General features: G+C 38.7%; 2 protein-coding genes across 6 annotated transcripts in view; one reads left to right on the top strand and one right to left on the bottom strand.

The window, feature by feature from the left end:
* Positions 1-135: 135 nt before the first annotated feature.
* The window catches only part of LOC117483356 (T-cell immunoglobulin and mucin domain-containing protein 4-like), a 38,329-nt gene continuing 17,722 nt past the window's right edge, over positions 136-20,742 (bottom strand). The window contains exons 1-11 of one of the 5 annotated variants that reach the window (XM_034131653.1): positions 7,598-7,665; positions 6,812-7,145; positions 5,198-5,518; positions 4,730-4,819; positions 4,323-4,448; positions 3,810-3,863; positions 3,403-3,528; positions 2,882-2,935; positions 2,626-2,736; positions 1,732-1,769; positions 136-1,354 (exon numbers count right to left, since the gene is read on the bottom strand). In XM_034131653.1, coding sequence (XP_033987544.1) covers positions 1,184-1,354; positions 1,732-1,769; positions 2,626-2,736; positions 2,882-2,935; positions 3,403-3,528; positions 3,810-3,863; positions 4,323-4,448; positions 4,730-4,819; positions 5,198-5,518; positions 6,812-7,076 — 1,356 coding nt within the window. In that variant the 5' untranslated portion in view covers positions 7,077-7,145; positions 7,598-7,665 and the 3' untranslated portion in view covers positions 136-1,183. Of the gene's footprint in view, positions 1,355-1,731; positions 1,770-2,625; positions 2,737-2,881; positions 2,936-3,402; positions 3,529-3,809; positions 3,864-4,322; positions 4,449-4,729; positions 4,820-5,197; positions 5,519-6,811; positions 7,146-7,569; positions 7,666-20,742 lie in introns of those variants that run through there. The other 4 variants (XM_034131655.1, XM_034131657.1, XM_034131656.1 and 1 more) reach the window with 4 other exon arrangements.
* LOC117483355 lies at positions 10,612-15,981 on the top strand. The gene is made up of 14 exons (XM_034131652.1): positions 10,612-10,772; positions 10,893-10,979; positions 11,179-11,568; positions 11,792-11,893; positions 12,069-12,301; positions 12,422-12,600; positions 12,725-12,818; positions 12,921-13,259; positions 13,362-13,479; positions 13,692-13,783; positions 13,875-13,989; positions 14,202-14,471; positions 14,617-14,775; positions 14,870-15,981. Exons 1-14 carry the CDS (start codon positions 10,691-10,693, stop codon positions 14,968-14,970), a joined length of 2,361 nt encoding a protein of 786 aa, XP_033987543.1. The 5' UTR covers positions 10,612-10,690; the 3' UTR covers positions 14,971-15,981.

Below are 20,742 nucleotides of genomic sequence, written 5' to 3'. Positions count from 1 at the left end.
AAATTGAGTGAAGGACAGAGCACTGTAGTTTCTCAGCAGTGTATATTGCAACACCACCAGCTCTGCCCTTACGATCAGCTCTGAATACATTATATCCATCAATCTGAATAACAGTGTCAGTGACAGAGGGTTTTAACCAGGTTTCAGAAACTACAACAATATCAGGCTTAGCAACTAAAAACCAGGTCTTGAAAACATCTAATTTGGGCACTAGGCTTCTAGCATTAACATGCAGAAAACCCAATCCTTGTCTACAGCTAAACTCATTCGGAGTTGGCAAATGATGCAAGGAAGCAGAGAAACACTCAGGACCAGGGTTAATGTTAACGTTACCAGAGAGTAATAGCATTAACAATATTAACAGTCTGGGAGATGATTTTTTCACATGTGCTCTGGACGCGTCACTCCTCAGAGGGGCGGGGCTGCTCCGATCCTTCGATATTAGCGAGTCCAGAGTCAAAAGGGCATACGGGAGTGCGCATTTCGTGCCATGAAACGTCAGCTTTTGGTAAAAACTATCCGATGGAGTCAGCGCGCCAGAGGTTCCACCATCCGAATGTCCGAAGTGAACAGAGGCATCGCTGGGAGGCAATAAATATATATAAACAATACAAACAGGTTAAAAGTCTGACACATTACACAACAGTATGAGGAGTGGCATCTTGAAACCCGTACTGACCACATCCATAGTTTCATATCTATTTATTTATATTCTGCTATAATTAAACATTTCTGTAAAATAAGCCTTTAACCAAAATAGTCAATTTAATAGTCAAAGCTAATTCGGAGCAACATATCTTATGCTAATCAGCTAACTTGACTAGAACAGTCTATCTTACAGAGATAACTTTAATACCATATCAAGTGTAATAAAATGAACTTTATAAATAAATTGAAGCCATAAAAGAGCTTTTTACATTAAACTACATATCATTTAGCTGATGCTTTTATCCAAAGGCACTTACAATAAGTGCAACCAGCTTTGACCTGAAGCAAACTGTTGAAGCGGCACGTTTGGGGACTAGAGCAGAGCTGGACTTATCATCACATGATGTCATTCAAAGCAGGTTTGAAATAAGTAAATGGTTAAATAATCGTACATATTCCCACAAACATCTCTTAGTTTCAGAATATCTTCACGGCTGCTTAATTCACACCAGCTTCTTCTGCCAGACTGTGAGAGTTATTGGGGGTTGTTAACAGTAGAGCACAGAGGGGGCTCATCAGAGCTAGCTTCCACCCGAGGAACAGAGTAGATAACACACTCAGCGTCACCGTGGAAACCGCTTTGGGACGAGCCCACACTGACAAATTTGATCTCAGAGTAGGCGTGTTGACTCGGGTCGTCTTCAGCCTGGAGGAAACAACATTGCTTGATTAAATGTGTCTTTAACAACAGAACAAAACAAGCAACTGGACTTGGTTGTGAAGTAATGTCATCAAAACAAAAATAAGTTGTGTTTGTTTAGGTATTTTTTCCATATTTAGATGTATTATATTACTGCAGACAATATTGTATTACTTGTTTATCCTTACTGTATTTTGTAAACTAGCTGCAGCAACAAAGTGGTATAATAATTGGTTTTGGCTCAATTTGGTTGTGTTTATTTGGCGTACAGTGTAAGGGTAAATTAAAGAGATTTCCCCAGGAGATCTCACATCGACCCTCGTACACTTAGTGGGTCTACAGAAGAATGTATTAATATGATGCTCAGATTTTCTCAAACTCACCTCTGGTGCAGAAGCACATTGTGTTTCCTCATGAGGTTCTGAAAAACACAACAGTACTTTGAGAAAAAGACTCAGAACAGATTTTCAAACATGACATCACACATTCACCATTTGAACCAATATTTAGGCCAACCATTAAATCTGAGTAAAACAAGATAAATAGATGTGTTTTGAGTTTGTAAACAACACAATATACAGTATATTTAATCATTAACCATCCTGCCAAATTGCAGTTACTAAAGAAACTTGATTAAGTATATAAAATAAAGTTTCAATTAAAAAAATAACAACCAATGGCTGTACATGTTTCTAAAATGCATATTAACTTTAAAAAAAGCCTCTGATCTGACTCCACTTGGTCTCCAAAATAGAGGAAGCTATCCTCTCAGCTCTCTCTATTTTTATGTGTTTGTGAAAAGCTTATTTTTATAAATGGCATACGTTTTGTAGATAGACTGTAGATAGGTGTGATATAGATTTAAATGTATGTTGTTGTTTTTTAAATCGTATTAATATGTAGTTGCAAAGATACTAACATGTTCTATGTTTGTGATGTTGCTACTTACAAAGCATAAATCTAGCAACAACTGAAGGATTGTCACTCTACAAGAACCAGTGATAACAAAACCTTTAGACTGAGCAGCAGTTGGGTTATTTAATGCTGTAAATGAATATCCGTAAACCAATCTGGTGATGGGGGATGGACATTTTGTCAAATTGGTCAAGAGAAAACTACAACTCTTCAGTGAGAAATGTTTTGTTTGTGTGTGTGTGTGTGTGTGTGTGTGTGTGTGTGTGTGTGTGTGTGTGTGTGTGTGTGTGTGTGTGTGTGTGTGTGTGTGTGTGTGTGTGTGTGTGTGTGTGTGTGTGTGTGTGTGTGTGTGTGTGTGTTACCTGGTTCCTCACTTTTGGCTTTACAAGTCCTCTTCCTGCAGAATACCAGCACAGACAGTGATGACACGATGACCAGGACGACCAGAGTCAGAGACAAATACAGGATCACACCTGTGGGTGTTTGAAGAATTACATATTCATCTAACACTTAGAAAAGGCATAGAACAATATGATGGAATCATTTGATGGCCATTCCCATGCTCTTTAATGTTCAAAAGTTGTTGAAACTTCTAGTAAACACAGTGTGTGGATGTACCTGTAGCAGTTGTTGATTCAGGTTGCTCTGTAGTTTTAGGAGAAGTGGTCAGAGCTGTGAACAAAAACAAGCAGACACAAAGAAGTCCTGATGAGAGAAATTAGATCCTCCCGAGTGTCTGTGTCTGTCGGCTGAACTTTTAAATTGAGTTTAAAACATTGTTTGAAGAGTTAAATGTAAACCATGACATCCAACACTTGAGTACCCATAATCCATTTTGTTTTTCAAGGGGGGGGGGGAGTTATCTTTAGGGGAAGACAACAGGTCAACAGTATTTGCCATATAGCCTACTGTAAAAATAGAGTAAATCTTTAGTATGCTGGGAACCTGATTTTTAGGTTCAGCCTTTTAGAATCAACTTTTGTAATGTGTTTTGAAAGATGCTAATTGAAATGTACAGGATGTGATTGTAGAGAAGGCAAAGAACGATATGATGGAAGAATGTGATGGCCATTCTATTGCTCTTTTATGTCTCACAGGTTGTTGAAACGTTATCTAGTAAACACAGTATGTGGATGTACCTTTAGTTTCTTCAGGATGCTTGGTGGTTTTAGGGGAGGCTGGTGTAGTTGTGGAACGTTCACTTTGGATTGTTGTTGTTGAGGAAGCTGATGGGACGGATGATGAAGGTGTAGAAGTGGTCAGAGCTGTGAACAAAAACAAGCAGACACAAAGAAGTCCTGATGAGAGAAATGAGATCCTCCTCTGTGTCTGTGAGTGTCAGCTGAACTATTTTAAATTGAGTTTAAAACATCAGCAGCTGTCAGTGAAAACTGTCTTCAGAGACATGAACACACATTTTAATTTTCAAGCAGAAACTCACCATCAGTGACGATGAGCCTAAACCTCTGGTATCGATCTTTAGAGTCAGTTCTAAGTTCTATAAGTTGTTGAAACGTTATCTAGTAAACACAGTGTGTGGATGTACCTGTAGCAGTTGTTAATTCAGGTTGCTCTGTAGTTTTAGGAGAAGTGGTCAGAGCTGTGAACAAAAACAAGCAGACACAAAGAAGTCCTGATGAGAGAAATGAGATCCTCCTGGGTGTCTGTCGGCTGAACTTTTAAATTGAGTTTAAAACATTGTTTGAAGAGTTAAATGTAAACCATGACATCCAACACTTGAGTACCCATAATCCATTTTGTTTTTCAAGGGGGGGGGAGTTATCTTTAGGGGAAGACAACAGGTCAACAGTATTTGCCATATAGCCTACTGTAAAAATAGAGTAAATCTTTAGTATGCTGGGAACCTGATTTTTAGGTTCAGCCTTTTAGAATCAACTTTTGTAATGTGTTTTGAAAGATGCTAATTGAAATGTACAGGATGTGATTGTAGAGAAGGCAAAGAACGATATGATGGAAGAATGTGATGGCCATTCTATTGCTCTTTTATGTCTCACAAGTTGTTGAAACGTTATCTAGTAAACACAGTATGTGGATGTACCTTTAGTTTCTTCAGGATGCTTGGTGGTTTTAGGGGAGGCTGGTGTAGTTGTGGAACGTTCACTTTGGATTGTTGTTGTTGAGGAAGCTGATGGGACGGATAATGAAGGTGTAGAAGTGGTCAGAGCTGTGAACAAAAACAAGCAGACACAAAGAAGTCCTGATGAGAGAAATGAGATCCTCCTCTGTGTCTGTGAGTGTCAGCTGAACTATTTTAAATTGAGTTTAAAACATCAGCAGCTGTCAGTGAAAACTGTCTTCAGAGACATGAACAAACATTTTAATTCTCAAGCAGAAACTCACCATCAGTGACGATGAGCCTAAACCTCTGGTATCGATCTTTAGAGTCAGTTCTAAGTTCTATAAGTTGTTGAAACGTTATCTAGTAAACACAGTGTGTGGATGTACCTGTAGTTGTTGTTTCAGATTGCTCTGTGGTTTTAGGGGAAGCTGGTGAAGATGTGGAGCTTTCACTTTGGTTTACTGTTGGTGTAGAGGCTGATGGGACGGATGATGAAGGAGAAGAAGAGAGCATTGTAAATTCAACATGTATATTTTCTACTTTCTTGTTTATTTCTAGTTTTTAAATTTGTATTTTACAATGCCATGTCTTTTTATGCTGCTGCAACACAAACATTACCCAAATTGGGATCAATAAAGTACTTTTTATCTTATCTTATCTCTAGAAGTGGTCAAAGCTTTGAACAAAAACAAGCAGACATAAAGAAGATCTGATGAGAGAAATTAGATCCTCCTGTATGTCTGTGTGTGTCAGCTGAACTCTTTTAAATTGAGAGTTTAAAACATCAGCAGCTGTCAGTGAAAACTGTCTTCAGAGACATGAACAAACATTTTCATTATCAAGCAGAAACTCACCATCAGTGACGTTGAGCCTAAACCTCTGGTATGGATCTTTAGAGTCAGGTCTGTCCAGACCACACCTGTACCATCCTGAGTCAGACTGGTTCAGCTGTTCGATGCTCACAAACACAAATCCTCCTTTAACATGTCTGATGCTGTATCTGTCTTTTTTAGTATATGTGTCAATAGTTGTTTCAACAAGAATGTCTCCTACACATTCCTCCTTACAGAAGTACCTCCTGGTCCCAAAGCGAGTAAAGGAGCATTCAACTACAATATTTCCTCCAGTTCTAGCATCGATTGTTTTTTCTGCAGAAGGGCCACCATCAAGTTTTGCTGTTGAAAAAGAAAACAATCAATAATTATTACTATTTGTAGTTTACAAATCGTAGTTTCATTATTTATAACTTTGTGTTTTTTCAAACTTGATCCAGTCGCTGAGGCTAAAGGTGTGACGATTTAATGAACCAGAGTTTTAACTAAATATTTTTCAAGGAGATTTAGCAACTCATTATTTTTACGCTGTGCTCAAAACAGGATTTGATTTAAATATATTTGGGATTAATATTAGATTTGAATGCTTTAATAAAATCCTTGGCTTTGTCATTTTGAGTTATAACTAGTGTCTGATTGAGGTTAACTGATAATTAAATATGTTTAAACTTTAGAGATTATCTGTTGCAAAGAATGACATTTATTTTGAAAGGATGTCTTTACCCCTTGAAAGTATTGTTTTTATATTATTATTTACCCTGAGTGACCTTGAATTAATATGCTCATAACTTCCCTAAAACCTTACTTATCTAAACACTTCTGCATTAACTGTTCTTGAGAAAAGAGGAGCTCGTCTCTTTAAGCAGAAGTGTTTTAAACTGTGAGGTTTAAGCAGAATGCATGTTTTAGGGAAGTACTGAGCATACAGTGAATGACATTAGGACTATACAGCATTAGTTGTGTTAGAGTTAGTTAACGGATGTTTTCATATATTTTTGGTGTTGTAAAACAAAGCCCCAGTTAATTTAACATTTATTAAGACTTTTCTCCATTTTGGGATTCTTTGTTCACCGTGGAGTCATGCTAGAAAAAGTTTTTTTCACAAATTCAAGGTAACACAGGATGAGTAATTCATTAATCGAAACATTTTAATGTGGGGTAAAGTAATCCTTTAAAGCCCCGACAGCAGCCACAAACTGCCAGTTTAGTTGTTAATATTGTCTTTTGATCTCAATCTATTACTAATTGTGTTACTTTTCAACAGAACAGAGCGCTGTCTCATAGACTGTACTACATTCAGCAATGGAAAACACACAACAGACCAATATGCTCCTGCTCCTGGTATTAACTTCTTCATCTCTAAAATATCCCTTGAAACAACAATAAGTGTGTTTTTTACAATAATATTCAAATACACTTGTGTACGTGTGTCAGTTTTGGTTTATCTGTTACTTTCAGAAGACATGTAGGATTAAGATGAGGTAAATATTCATGTTGAACTTGAGTTTTAAACTGATCTAAACTGTAGCTCATGTGCACATGACAATAAAGCATTGAAATTGAAAAAAAAGAAGGTGAAAAGGTAAAACTATTATTTAGACAAGGAAGAACATTCAGTTTTTAGTAGAAACTCACCATCCACAACGATGATTTCAATAAGCTTGGATGAATTCCTTGAAGAAGATGCAGTCGAACCACACCTGTACTTTCCTGAGTCAGACTTGGTCAGCTGAGTGATGGTCACAAGAAAATCATCCTGTTTATGATCAATGCTGTATCTGGCTCTCTGATAATCTTTGGCATCAGTTGTTTCAATGAGAATGTCTTCTTGTTTACATGTTTCCTTACAAAAAAAAACTGCTTTTTTTATAAGAAGGAAAGGAGCATTCAACTCTGACATTTTCTCCTTCAATTACTGAATAGACAGTGAGTTTGGCACTGACGAGACCGGTGTTTCCATCCTGCAGAGCTGAACAAAAGATGAAGAAAGGATGAACCATCATTAGTAGTGGTCAGTACTTCCTGTAAGATGCTGCAGTCTGAAAACAACACTTCCTGTTTCACATTAACACAGATCAAATTAACATTAGTGGCATGTATATATATATAGTAAGAATAAAGATCAAAGGATTAATAAAGGAACCAAGAAAATAATTTGGAGATTAAATTATTATGAAAATAATCAGTAGCAGTAAAATCAAGCATGTACATTATTTTACAAAATAACCAGTCGTTGTGACTTAGTTTTACTCATTCAGTAAGACGATAATAACTGAGTTTAATGATGATGTACAGTTTGTTTGAGGAAGTGAAACATACATTTGAAGCTACTAAAAAGCCTAACTTTGAAATATTTGAACAACTCGTACTGCTGGAGGAAACATTTCAATTACTGACATGAAAATAAAGAGAAGTACTCACAGAAGAGGAAGAAGCAGATCAAAGTGTGAGAAATGTTCATGCTGAGACTCTGATGGTTTATCACTGACTGTCTTTCTTCACTGGAAACTTGTTACTTCTTTAAATGATGAAGTCCCTCCTCCAAACACAACACACAGCTCTACTCTCCTCCTCAACGCAGAAACACATGGTCTAAAAATACTCCATTGAATGTAGGCCTACTGAATTGAACTTTCAGTTTCAGTAATCATTATGCATAATAGCTCCTTTCATTGTGTTGTTTTATTATAGAATATATGGTTCTGTTTTTATGTCTCATGAATACATGTAGGAGCATTTTAATGTTGTAGTGCATAGGTCACCAACAGGCGGACCGATACAGACCCGTACCTCTCATCAATACATTATTAAGGGATCTTCTATTTTAACCGGTGCAGACAGGGGGCGAAAGAGAGAGAGCGACACGGGGATGTCCTCGTTCACTCCAGCTTCTCAACGACGCCCTTTATTGCTGGCGTGTTCACAGTCCATCACCTGTCACTGGACTGCACTCCAAATAAATCCTTTCAGACGTGTGATTTAGTTTCCACATGTTTATTGAAATGAATTCATCCGTCTATTTTATTACAGTTTTCAATGTAATATTACTTGAAATTAGCAATTCATACTTTACTATAATATTCAGATAAATCATTAATGTTCATGCAGTGCTTGGAATTTTCTTGTAATTATTTTTGAACAGTTAGTAAGGGAGTAGGAAGTTGGGAAGGGGGCATCGGCATCTCGAATTGGCCTCGGTGATCCCGTAAGAAAACGTTCAGTAGTCTTCGTTTCTCTTCAGTCTCATAGTGAAGCCTAAATGGTTTCACGAAGCCTACAAGGGAACCCTAAAACTGTTGTTTTGGAAATCTTAGACCTAGTCAATACTCAGGAGATATACAATCAGAATGATCAATCAATAAAATGGTGGAAACAGAGTTGTCTTTCTGGATCTTTATTTGAAGCTTCAAATAAGGCACAGGTCTTACGGAGTACAGAGTATTCTGAAAGAGTGCGCACAGAGAGAGAATTGCGCATAGGTTTTATATCATCTTTGTCAGTCCACAGTTCAACAATAACTCGTGACCTGTCACTCTGGGGGGGCTGGATGGGCAGATAAGCTAAAGCCCACATTCCAGAGGAACAGAAGCCACATATGGGCAATGTAGTAAATCAGGAACTTAGTAAAACAGGAACTGGGTAAAGACAGATGGAAGTGTTGAAACTTTAACCCCCAATGTGTTAAAGCCAGGTGAAATGAGGACAGCAGGAAGTCATAGAGAGGTCAAAACAGATATAAACAAGGAATGACAACACACTCTCACTCCCAACGCGTCCAGGAGCGACGCTTGGTCAGAATTCCGTGGCGTCCAGTTGTGACGCGCCGAGTTTCCATCAGCGTCATAAACGGACGCAAAGAGCTTTCAACTGATTGCAATGTATTCCCATCGGCGTCGGTATTTGACGCTTAGGGAAGCACGGCATTCGTTTGTGTCGGCAGCTGTTAAAGGCAATGTGAGCGTCCATTCCCATTGGATAACGGAGAATTGTACACCCGGAAGTAAGTATTCTCCTTACTGTCGATTGATTTGACAGTGATATCTCCATTACTCATCCACTCAAAAACACCAGATTACCTTTGTTAATTAAACGACATTGATAGGTTTAAATTGTGTACAATGCTTTTGTGTTTTTCCCCTACAATTCTGAGACAACTTGTTTTCTCTGAAATGTGGAGCGCCAAAGAGACTACACTACCCACAATCCCCAGCTATTGTTGTGACGACTTTTGAGTTTTGGATGGCCGAAGACACTACACTACCCACAATCCCCAGCTATTGTTGTTACGACTTCTGTCCGCTTTGCGATTACATTACCCACAATCCTCAGGTACCGTCGTAAAGACGGCATACCTTTGCACTTTACGTGACCAAACCTGGATGAGAGAGTCGCAGTTCTTCAGAATCAAGGTAAGAGCATGGGTAACACATAGTTATAGGAAATAAACTTAGCCACGAATAATAATAATAATAATAATAATAATCTAATCGGCGCCAATGTTGCTTCTGGCACCTTTCTGAGGGGTATAGTAACTAAATAATATAGGGTATTACCTAAATATAACAAATGAACTCGCCTGAGCTAGCTTGCTAGCTAGCTAGCTAGAACACGCACTGCAATTTCTCCATAGAATTTTGGAAAATAGCTCGAAATAAGGTCTGTGGTTGACACACATTTAAGAGACGGATCACGTTTTGTTCAGCCGGATAATCTCCACTCTACTAGGGTATTACCTAAATATAACAAATGAACTCGCCTGAGCTAGCTAGCTAGCTAGCTCAGAGACGGATCACGTTTTGTTCAGCCGGATAATCTCCACATGTCTACTCTGCTTTTATAATTTTCGAATCGTAAATCTATTAATAATACTTTGTATACATGTGTTTTTAGTATTAATAGTAATAATACTTTTATAATTTTTGTACAAATTACTTATTTAAATGACTGGTGGCAGTGATTTTGCTGTGCGATGGTGTGAAAATACCTTTAATGACAACAGTAGTAAGTAAGTAGAAAATTGTAAACAACAACAATTACACTGGCATTGTTATTTTATTTTTGAGTTTCTAAATTATGATGTTTTCTCTCAACAGATCCTGCAATTTGTTCTCCAAAAAACAACCCTTTGTTTTTCCAAACTCCAAACAACCCAAAGGCACTTTTAAGAGCCAAGTCTGTCTTGTTAAACTGTCCTTGCTGTGTTGTACTTGATAGTCTCTTCCTATCTCTCTATTTATTTCTCTGTCTATCTCTGTTATCAGTCTTTCTTCTGTGTCTCTGTCTGTGTCTCTTCACTATAATGAGTGATTCTGATCTTGAGGATCTCCTGAGAAGCGCAGATGAGCTGGTTGAGCAGAAAGAGTTAAGGGATGACCTACGGAGTGCTGATGATTTGCTTTGTACTGCTACTGCTGCTGTTGTTGCCGCTTCCACTTGGAAGCGGCAACAACAGCAGCAGTAGCAGTAGCAGCAGCAGCAGCAGCAGCAGCAGCAGCAGCAGTGCCAGCAGTGTCAATGATGTGCTGGAAGAAGAGAGACAGTGAGGGAAACTTGATCTTTGCAAGACCACGTTCAACCCGGAATGTCTCAAATCAGGGTCAGTATAAGATATATATTTCTAGGCACTTGAGTATATGAAATGAATGAAAACATAACTCTTGGTAAGGGAAAAGTAGTACAATTTAATGGTATAAAATAAATGTTTTTTCTGATACAGCTGGCTGCAGTCGTAACACTGATCCCCCCGTTGCTGCTCCTGACTGTGATCTGATCTTTGCTCCAGCTATCGCTCCAGAGACTGTTGGTATGTACTTCATTTGGTCTGGTTAGCCCGAAACACATATTCATACTTGTATCTTTATGTGATACGTACTTCATTTCTAAACTTCATAATTTGCTAGAATTAAGAACACAGTAGTTACAGCTTTCAAAACCACTCCATCCAGTATGTTTTAAAGAAAACTAATCATTGTGCTTTGGACTTTATTGTACCGTTTTAACAGAGGGGTTTCTACGAGATCTCCAGCAGTCTCTGAGCGATACTACAGGAGATGAGGTGGTAGCACAAACCCCAAGTGCTTCTCTGCTGGCATCGACCAACTGGAGCACTCGAAAAAGTTTTTTTTCAGAGAGCTGGAGGGCAGCGAGACCACATCTAGTTAACACCGTAGTGGCCCAAGCAAATGTGGGAACACACATTTGCCAACAGTGTTGGGGCAAAACGTCTGTTGTCCGGTGCCGGGATTGCCGACCACATCCCTTCTTCTGTGCTGACTGTGATGTCAGCATGCACACCAGACACCCCCTCCACAACAGAGATGCTACTACTGCAGGTTACTTCCAGCCATTGGCCCCAACAACACATGTACTAAATATGGCCCTTTGCTCCTGTGGTAAGTTCTGGTTTGTGAATGTACATTTTCTTGCTGGACTTGTTGAGAATTTCATTTTGAAAATGTGAGCTTCCTCAACATCTCTGTGTTAATTCCCAGCAGTGTGCTTAAGTCTCTTTTTAATGTTCTGATGTAAAGTTAAATCCTAAATATGTCACATAACAATGTAGTATTTTTCAAAAGAGACAAATTATTTTTAATTCCCATTTGAATTTTTTTCCAGTGCGGTTTGTACCTGTGGAGATCCCGGACAAAATCTGTGGTTGTGCATCAGAGTCATTGAGCCTCAAGCCAGGAAAGACTGTGACTGTGATCACAATGAATGGTAAGAATGGGAAGAATGTTTGTCTCTTTTCTTAAGATAGATGTTATTGAAGTTTCTTCTTGATAATATCCAACCCTTCTCAAAGACATGTGGGATAGCTTGTCTATTAAACCTTAACATGGGTATTGAGTAAAGAATACCAAATGTATTAAAAACACCTTGTCTGTTTTTCAAGGACGACATGAGCTAAGCATGCCAGAGTTGGCTTGTGAAACATGCGCTGCGACATGGATGACTGGGGTTGACGACCTTCTTCGGAGTGACTACTGGCCAGCTACCCTTCACTTCGCCACCATTTATGCCACAGATGTTTTCTTCTCATTTGAAGAAATGAAAATGGCTGCACCTGGACTATCCTTTCAGGCATATTTAAGGATGCTCGATCAGCGAACGTTGCGCTTCGGCCGTGTGAGTATTGAAGTTACTTGTCCTTTTTGATCTATTTGTATTGTACAAATTGTAAGCTGTGTCCTTATAATTTATAATTTATTTTTGACATTATCTGTTGATGTCCTTATTTTGTTATAGACTGGGAAGATCTCAACTGACAGCTTCATCAAAAGTTTCTTTGAGTGGGAGGCTGTGCGTTATGAGGTCGACATCATGTGCAAGGAGGAGCCCTTCACCTGTCCTGCGTGTAGCCCTGATATGCTTGCAGTTTCCGTGGATGGAAACCGCAAGCATTACCGTTTCAAGAATGCAGCTAGGTACTATAGAAAATATATAATGTCACAGTATTTGAACAAATAACGAAACAAAACTATCTTGATGTGAACCAATCAATCAATCAATAATCTGAGATGTCATACATTGCTCCTTTGATTTATTTAGATCTGAGGAACAGGCCATCTTTGACGGTGTCTTTATAGCCAGGGATGAAGACGTCTCAAGATTTGTGGACTATATACACACCACAACCAAACATGTAATATTGCAGACTCTAATTATGTATAATATAATATCCTAATGAAGGGTTTGGTTAGGTTAGTCTTTGCACCATTTTCATCAATACATTTTTATATATTAGGTCTCCGGAAGAGGTGTTTGTGGAGGACAGTGGTCGGCAGCCAGAGAGACCTCCCAAAAATCAGCCGGCAAGCTGGATGAGGAGGGACTAGAGCTTGCCGTCTGTCGACATGGAGTGCTCCTCTGTGCTCTCAATATGTACAGGGGAGAAATATTTGCTTATCCCCTGTACCTACAGAAAAAGCTGGCCAGTAGTATGTTCTTTTGCATGGATGTGACCTGCAAATATTGGCCCTACCTCCAGAGAATCACAAAAAGCTGTCCAGAGCTCCAGCATCTTCTCGACATGAAGCCCTTTCTCTCAGTGTTTCATGCCAAAGCGCATGACTTCAAATGTGAAGTAAGGAATTGTTACCATGTGACACAATCACTTTATGTAAAAACCTCCTTGTGAATAGTGACAAGTTGTAACGAGTCGTACTTTTGAATATATTTTAAACAGGTGAAATGGAGTGGGGCATATCAAGAGGGGGCTGGACTAACCCTAGGGGAGGAGGTGGAACAGGTCAATGCCTTCCTCTCTCGGATAGCAGTGACCACAAAACACATGTCAAAAGCAGGTGAGTTACGATAGAACCTTTACTGTCAGTTTTCAAAAAATGTTCAGAAAGGCACAGATTACACTAACAAATTACACCAACAACAGAAACTCATAAAAGCTCATTGACGGTTATGACCATAGAACACCATTTAGGATGGCAATATAGTATAAACCCCAGTTACAGTATAAGAAGTAAGAGGAATAGTAATAATGTGATATTCTCTTTTGCAGGACGTACAGACATGCTGACGCTGATGGCCATGCGCTGGAATCAGCAAAAAGTCAGCAACTTGGCCACCTCACTGTCCCGCAGATATCTGAAGGTAATAACATAGTTTTAGAAGAATTATTTGTGGCTGCAGCCTAAATGTAGATTTCTGTATTTATTTGTCTTTAATTGTTTGACGTTTGTAGACCACAAAAGCTCTGGAAAAGCAATTGCAGAACCTGGAGTCCATGAAGGCTGAGTTGGCAGTGACTGAAAAGCAGCTGGAAGACTGGATCAGAGATGTGAATGAGTGGGCAGAAAGTGAGGACAATCTTAATGACGTTTTTCAACTTTTTTGTAGTCATGATTTATCAATTTATTTTAAATCTTCAGAATTAGTGATAACCCTCTATTGACATTTGCATTACTTATTTTTCATGAAGCATATGTAATAAAATAATATTAAAACATTTGATCAAATGTCACTGTTATTGTGAATTACTGTGCTTAATACACCTATTTCCTCTAAAAAGCAACAACAAACAACCCAAGGGATGCTGCTGCCTTGGCCAGCAAGATCGAAATGCTGACAGTAAGTGTCAAGAGACGTTCGCAGCGTCTCTACAAAGACACAGACAGCAACAAAGGTCGTTCCCGGATCCGCCGCAAGATCAGGGATGAGAAAGGGGTCCTGACAGCCACAGTTGAGAAATACAACTCAATGGTTCCAAGCACAGAAGCGCTGTGCCTCGAAGCCATTCTGTCTGTGGAGAAAGCTTGGCCATGGCAGCTACCAAACAGTGGTAAGTACACCAGTCTGCTGAATGCTCACAGCAAATGTGGAAAACCTTCATGTCTGATATATAAATCTATTTAAGACTTCATAGATTCTTTGAATGTTGATCTTTCATACACATTCATTCATGTTTTCTCATAAATGCTTTCCAGACTCTTTCGACCTCAGGACAAAGAGAAGAGCATTCGACCTTGTCATGGCAGTGAAGAGACTACAGGAGGAGAAGAAGATTCTCGTCACAGAAATGAACCAACACTGGAAGGTCCTTTCAACCCGCAGTGATTCCCTGAAAAAGATGTCCTGCCTGCAAAGTACAGTATATATTACATTTTTACTTTGCATGACTTTACACATCAGTGATAGGTGATGAAGTAACTCATATTGTCTTTATCTTATACATTTAAGATTCACCATTGGGCCTGAGCGAAGACGGGATGAAAGGTCTCCAGAGCATGTTTAGGAAAAAGCAGCACGACATCGGAGAAATGAAGACTCATGCTAGATGATGCTATCTGCAGCTTTTGACTGGAGCAGAGACCATCAGCTTCTTGCAAAGTCTTTCAGATGAGTCTTCTGACTGCGACTCTGACAGCTCTGATGACACACGGTGAAGCCCCCTCCAGACTACCTTCTATTTAACATCTACATGCTCCCCCTCTGTGAAATACTCCGCCAACATGGTCTCAACTTCCACTCCTATGCCGACGACACCCAACTCTACATCAGTACCAATCCATCATCCCAGCTGTCACTAGTCAACTGCCTCCGCAACATCCAAACCTGGATGTCAACAAACCTACTGAAATTCAACAAAAACAAAACAGAGCTCATGGTTGTGGCCCCAAAAACACTGCTCCGGGAGGTTGGAGATCTGCTCCTCACCGTCGATGGCTGCTCCATCCAGCCTGGGCGTCACTCTGGACTCTAGCCTCACCTTCAACTCCCACATCAGGTCTACTGTCAAAACTGCTTTTTTTCACCTTCAAAACATCTCCAGACTCCGGCCCTCTCTCCCCGACCCCGTTGCAGAAACATTAATACATACCTTCATCTCCTCACGCCTGGACTACTGCAATGGAGTTCTGTTCGGGGTCACCTGCAAAGCCCTGGACAGGCTCCAGTACGTCCAGAACTCTGCAGCCAGGCTCCTCACCCGCACTAAGCCCTGGCAACACATCACCCCCATCCTCCTCCACCTTCACTGGCTCCCGGTCAAGTCACGCATCCAGTACAAACTCCTCCTGCTAACCTACACATCTCTCCACTCCCTAGCCCCTGCATACGTCTCTGACCTCTTTCAGCCCTACACCCCCTCTCGTCAGCTGCGGTCCTCCAAAAAAAAAAAAATGACACATTTCTTAATGTCTTAATATGTATGTCCAGTAAGTTATTCTTCCGGTTGTTGATATGCTGTTGAAGGCATTTTCTATCATTTCATTTTATTCAGATGTTATTACATGTCTACTCTGAAACACTATGTAAACAAGGTCCCATAACAATAAAGTTGATAAAAATTGTTTTGACTGTTCACTCATGTTCTGTTTGTATCTCTGTTTATCAAACACACATACTGATTAGCACCATGAGGGGGCAGATACACCTTTTTGTCTGATGTTTTAAAATATGTGCAATGATATAGCTATATCCTGTATATATCACATTTAAAACAACCTTCAGTTGACCAAAGTGCTGTACAAGCAATAACTACAATATTAAATAACACAATGGGAGTACAATAATAAAACAATAATTAAAAACATGATAAAAAGCACAATAACTAGAAACATTGTTTTTTAAACATACAAATGTAAAAATGTAATGTTCAACTAGTATTAAAAGTAATGACTAACATGAATAAAACATCTTCAGGTGTTATATATACATATCTGTCCTACACTAATAATGAAACAGATAAAATGGCATTGTATTCTGTGTACCTCATTTGTTTGATCCTCATAAATTACCTTTCAAACACCTCATCAGTTGCCTGTTTTTGACTTAGCCTACATAATTAGCCTACACCTGGTACAATGCCTTAGCCTCATATAGTCCATATTTAGCTTGATAATGGTAGTTAGATATGTAAATTAACATAATGTGTTTTTGATAGCATTGTATACCATGTGTACTTTATACGTCTGTATTATTCACCTAGTGGTTAAAGCACGTTATTACACGTTTACAGTCATTGCAATGCCGGTAAGGTTGTGTTGCTAATCTCTGCTGCATGTTTTGTTGAATGGGTTACATTTGATGAAAACATTTAAATATTAAGAGTACATACAAATAGGGGGAAAGTAGAAGGTCAATGATAGAAATATAGAATAGAAATATAGAATAGAAAATATCAACAAGATAGGCTACTGTAAGTGATCTCTACAATAAAAGTTTAGTGCCGGATGTACACAGATATTAATAGGAGGATGTGCAAATCAGGCAAACTAATCAGGCTTTATTAAAACATTAAATAATACTTTAAGTTAAGGTCTTTTAAATACATGTAAGCAAAAAGCTTTGGTAAATCTACAGATAAATATTAAGCCTGACAAAGTACTTAAAGTCTAATATTCAGGGTTGCCAACTTTGGGTACCTGGCTGGAGTGAGATTTTGATATCATGGGTTTAATTACACATATGCGCACTAAATGACTGCTATCATGTCAGTAGCGGGACCTTAGCATATATATTGGATATATATACAATATATGCAAATACACAATATTGGACACAGACTATAAAGGGCACAAAGTTTCATTCACTAATGAAAGTCAAACACATGTTTGTTTCCACTATTTTATTGTGCCTGTAAGCAAAATAAGCAAATAATTGACTTATCGTACGATAAATAAAAATGAACTCGATAAATTGCCATTTACATGAGGATGTGACAAGCAGTTTGAAAGGATGTACTTGAATTATTATTATATATTATCATTATGTCAGTGGTCTAAAATGGTCATACAACGGTGCCGACAATATTATCGTTTATCGCAATCATTTCCGGGAAAATGTATCCAACAAAATAAATTATCGTGAGAGGCCTATACATGAAACACACACACACACACACAAATCTACAGACTTACTCCAAACTGCCAAATATATTAATTAACACACTCTCACTCTCATATACTCTTTGACTCTATGTCGGCCTAGTAGAACAATAAGCAGCAGACTTTTACTTTTTATCATTTCTACTGGATCTCAGATCTGCGCATGCGCAATACGGGTCGGGGATTGACCAACCGGCTCCCACTGCTCTGCTGTCTGTTAACGTTGTTAAGAGTGGTGGGGGCGGGGAGGGAGCGGATTGACAGCTTGAGCAGCTGTCAACTCAACATTGTAAATAACCAACCAAAAAGGATCGCCGGTTCATCTTGTTTTTGGCGTGAGAATAGTTTGGGCAGCGTGAGAGCGTGAGATTGAGAGTGAAAGCGTGTGTCACACGCCAGATGCGTGAGAGTTGGCAACTGCATAATTTGTTTTGGGACTTGACAATCAACTTTCCTGCAATGTTAACTACGTTTAAGCACTTATTTTAACTGACATTACATATTAATTATACTCTTATAAGATGTATGTAGATAGTATAAGAAATGTGCAGAATATGACTGTTTAATGGTGGAGGTATAAACATATTGATAGATCTCTTGTAATGCACTGTTGACGAACCTGCGAGGTTTGTCATTCATTGCATAACTACACCGTAGTTGTGTATATGATATGTCAATAAACCTTAGAACATCTTGAAAGGGATGTGCCAAATAGGTTAAGGTTACCCTCTGAATTGTGGTGGAGTAGAATTACAAAGTAACAATAAATACTGCTGACAGTTAATGTATCAACGTCTCCATTACAAGTTTCAAAAACTAAACCTTTCTTATTTACACTATTGTCTTTGATTTATTTCCCAAATTATGTTTGTGAATTTAATGATTGTCAAATACAGTTCAACTGGGGAGTAAAACTGTTATAGCAAACCAGATAAGTCACATGTTGACCTGACAAATCTACATTTTCAAATAGTGCTTTTAACAGGAGCCAAATTGTGCTACATTTCAGGTGAATACTTTGATAGTAGGTTTAGAATAAGTTTCTAGGTTTTAACATAATGTTTCTCATATGGTCCGTTGCTGCAGGACTGTCACATATCGTCTTTTAGAGATGCTCCTGATGTTCCGGTCCCTGGCATTTAGAAGATCTGGTCTGCGTTTCCACGTTTTGGGGCAAATTCAAATTGTACCAGTATTATTCATGACATATACAGAAGACAATAACAAAAATTGATATCTATCTTGTGTTTTAAGACTGAGGCAGCCCGAAAATAATGATTGTCACATTTGCATTAACATACCAAAAACTAAAACATTTTAAATGGCTTTACCCTATTGAGAAATAATTGTACAAAAAATACACAACAGAAACAACAATTTATTGAAACAATTTATTGAAAAAATGTATTGTGTGTGTGTGTGTGTGTGCGTGTGTGTGTGTGTGTATGTGTGTGTGTCTGTGTGTGTGTGTGTGTGTGTGTGTGTGTGTGTGTGTGTGTGTGTGTGTGTGTGTGTTGTGCGTGTGTGTGTGTGTGCGTGTGTGTGTGTGTGTATGTGTCTGTGTGTGTGTGTGTGTGTTGTGTGTATGTGTGTGTGTGTGTGTGTGTTTGTGTCTGTGTGTCTGTGTCTGTGTGTGTGTGTTATTATGTTGAGCTGCTATAGTTTTGGGCAGGCTCCCATGTGTCCTCCCAGTCCTTGCCACTGCAAAACACACATAAAGAACAGTTGAATAATTATTAATATGTCATGCTATATATATTTCTGATGCTTAATCAGGCAAGTAAGTCAATTTAAAATAGGATTTGAAACATTAGCTTCAGCTCAATGTCCCTCTTCGACTCCTCTCTCCCCCTCCTCCGGGACTTGACCCGGAAATCAATCAAGACACGCCATGTTGAAGGACGTCACAATCGCTTCAACGCAAACGGAGGAGTCGAGGAGGGGTGAGGGAGGAGGCTTCCAGAGGAGACGAAAGGTAGGATACACGAGAGCACACTACTCGCGCATCAGACCTCCGCCCCCAGCTGCACAGCCTCTGCTCACTGCAGCTGATCTTACCGTTAAAGGAGGATCAGAGTCATTAAATGTTTAAAGTGCTTCATTAAGAGTAAAATATATTAAATCTCTTAAACGAATCAGGAGATCGAACTCTATAAAGACATTAAAGTGTGTGAAATATACTTACAAATTCTATAATAATTTTTTGATTATAAAATAATAACGTACTGTTCTTACTTGTGGTTTGTGATGCATGTGTGGTAGACCCACAGCACGTCAAACATTTAGGATATATACAAATACGGGTAGCATAACTAATACATATGTTAGTGATTTGTGTCTCTCTTCTGTAGGACAAATTACATAACAACATACAATACAAAAGTATTCAATTGAGATGAGCCTACTGTATCAGTGTATAAACCCTTTGCTTCCAGTACAACACATACATGTATGGTCATTAAGGAAAAACTTACCACTTGGAGCATGGTGTCCAGCGAATTTTCACTTCTTGTCTTTGCTGAAAGGCATGATATGAAATGGACAGAAATATTAATGAGAGATACTTTACAAAGTTAGGTGATACAACTTTACAGAACATTATTTGTACCATTTATAGACCATCAATAAGGTTAGATTTCTACACATAAACAATACTAACAGACAACAGCATCTGAAACCAGAGATACAGAAGAATCCACTATCGTACCAGTATGGAGCAGCTTCTTTAAGACAGGGAGTTTCCTACAACACAAGGTTATAAGGTGATGCAAAACGTAGTCCTGTAATGCTTACAATGACAACAAAAGGTGCAGTGTCGAGGATGGATTGAGGAACCTCACTGCTCCATACTTGTACGATAGTGGATACTTGTGTATCTCTGGATTCAGAGGCGTTATATGTTAGTATCGTTTGGGCTCTGTGCAGATATCTCACTGATGGTCTGTAGACGGTACCAATAATGTTCTGTACGTTTTTATGTTATTTAACAAGAAAAACAAAAAGGAAGAAATTATAACACACTTACATTAAAAACTCTTCTTTCCCCAATGCTCTCATAGAGGAACACCTTCTGGGTCCTGTGTTTCCTGCATTCTAAAAATAAATAACACCATTTTAATAATTAGGTAATAAGTCTTCCAAACAATCATTTAAAGAAATGTATTGTATAGTATATAGTATAGTATAGTGCAAATCAAACCTTTTCGACTTTTCTTTGACGGTGGA

Source organism: Trematomus bernacchii, unplaced genomic scaffold (assembly GCF_902827165.1).
Source record: "Trematomus bernacchii unplaced genomic scaffold, fTreBer1.1, whole genome shotgun sequence".
NCBI classification, from domain to species: domain Eukaryota; kingdom Metazoa; phylum Chordata; class Actinopteri; order Perciformes; family Nototheniidae; genus Trematomus; species Trematomus bernacchii.
This window is presented reverse-complemented; position numbering and strand designations above follow the sequence as displayed.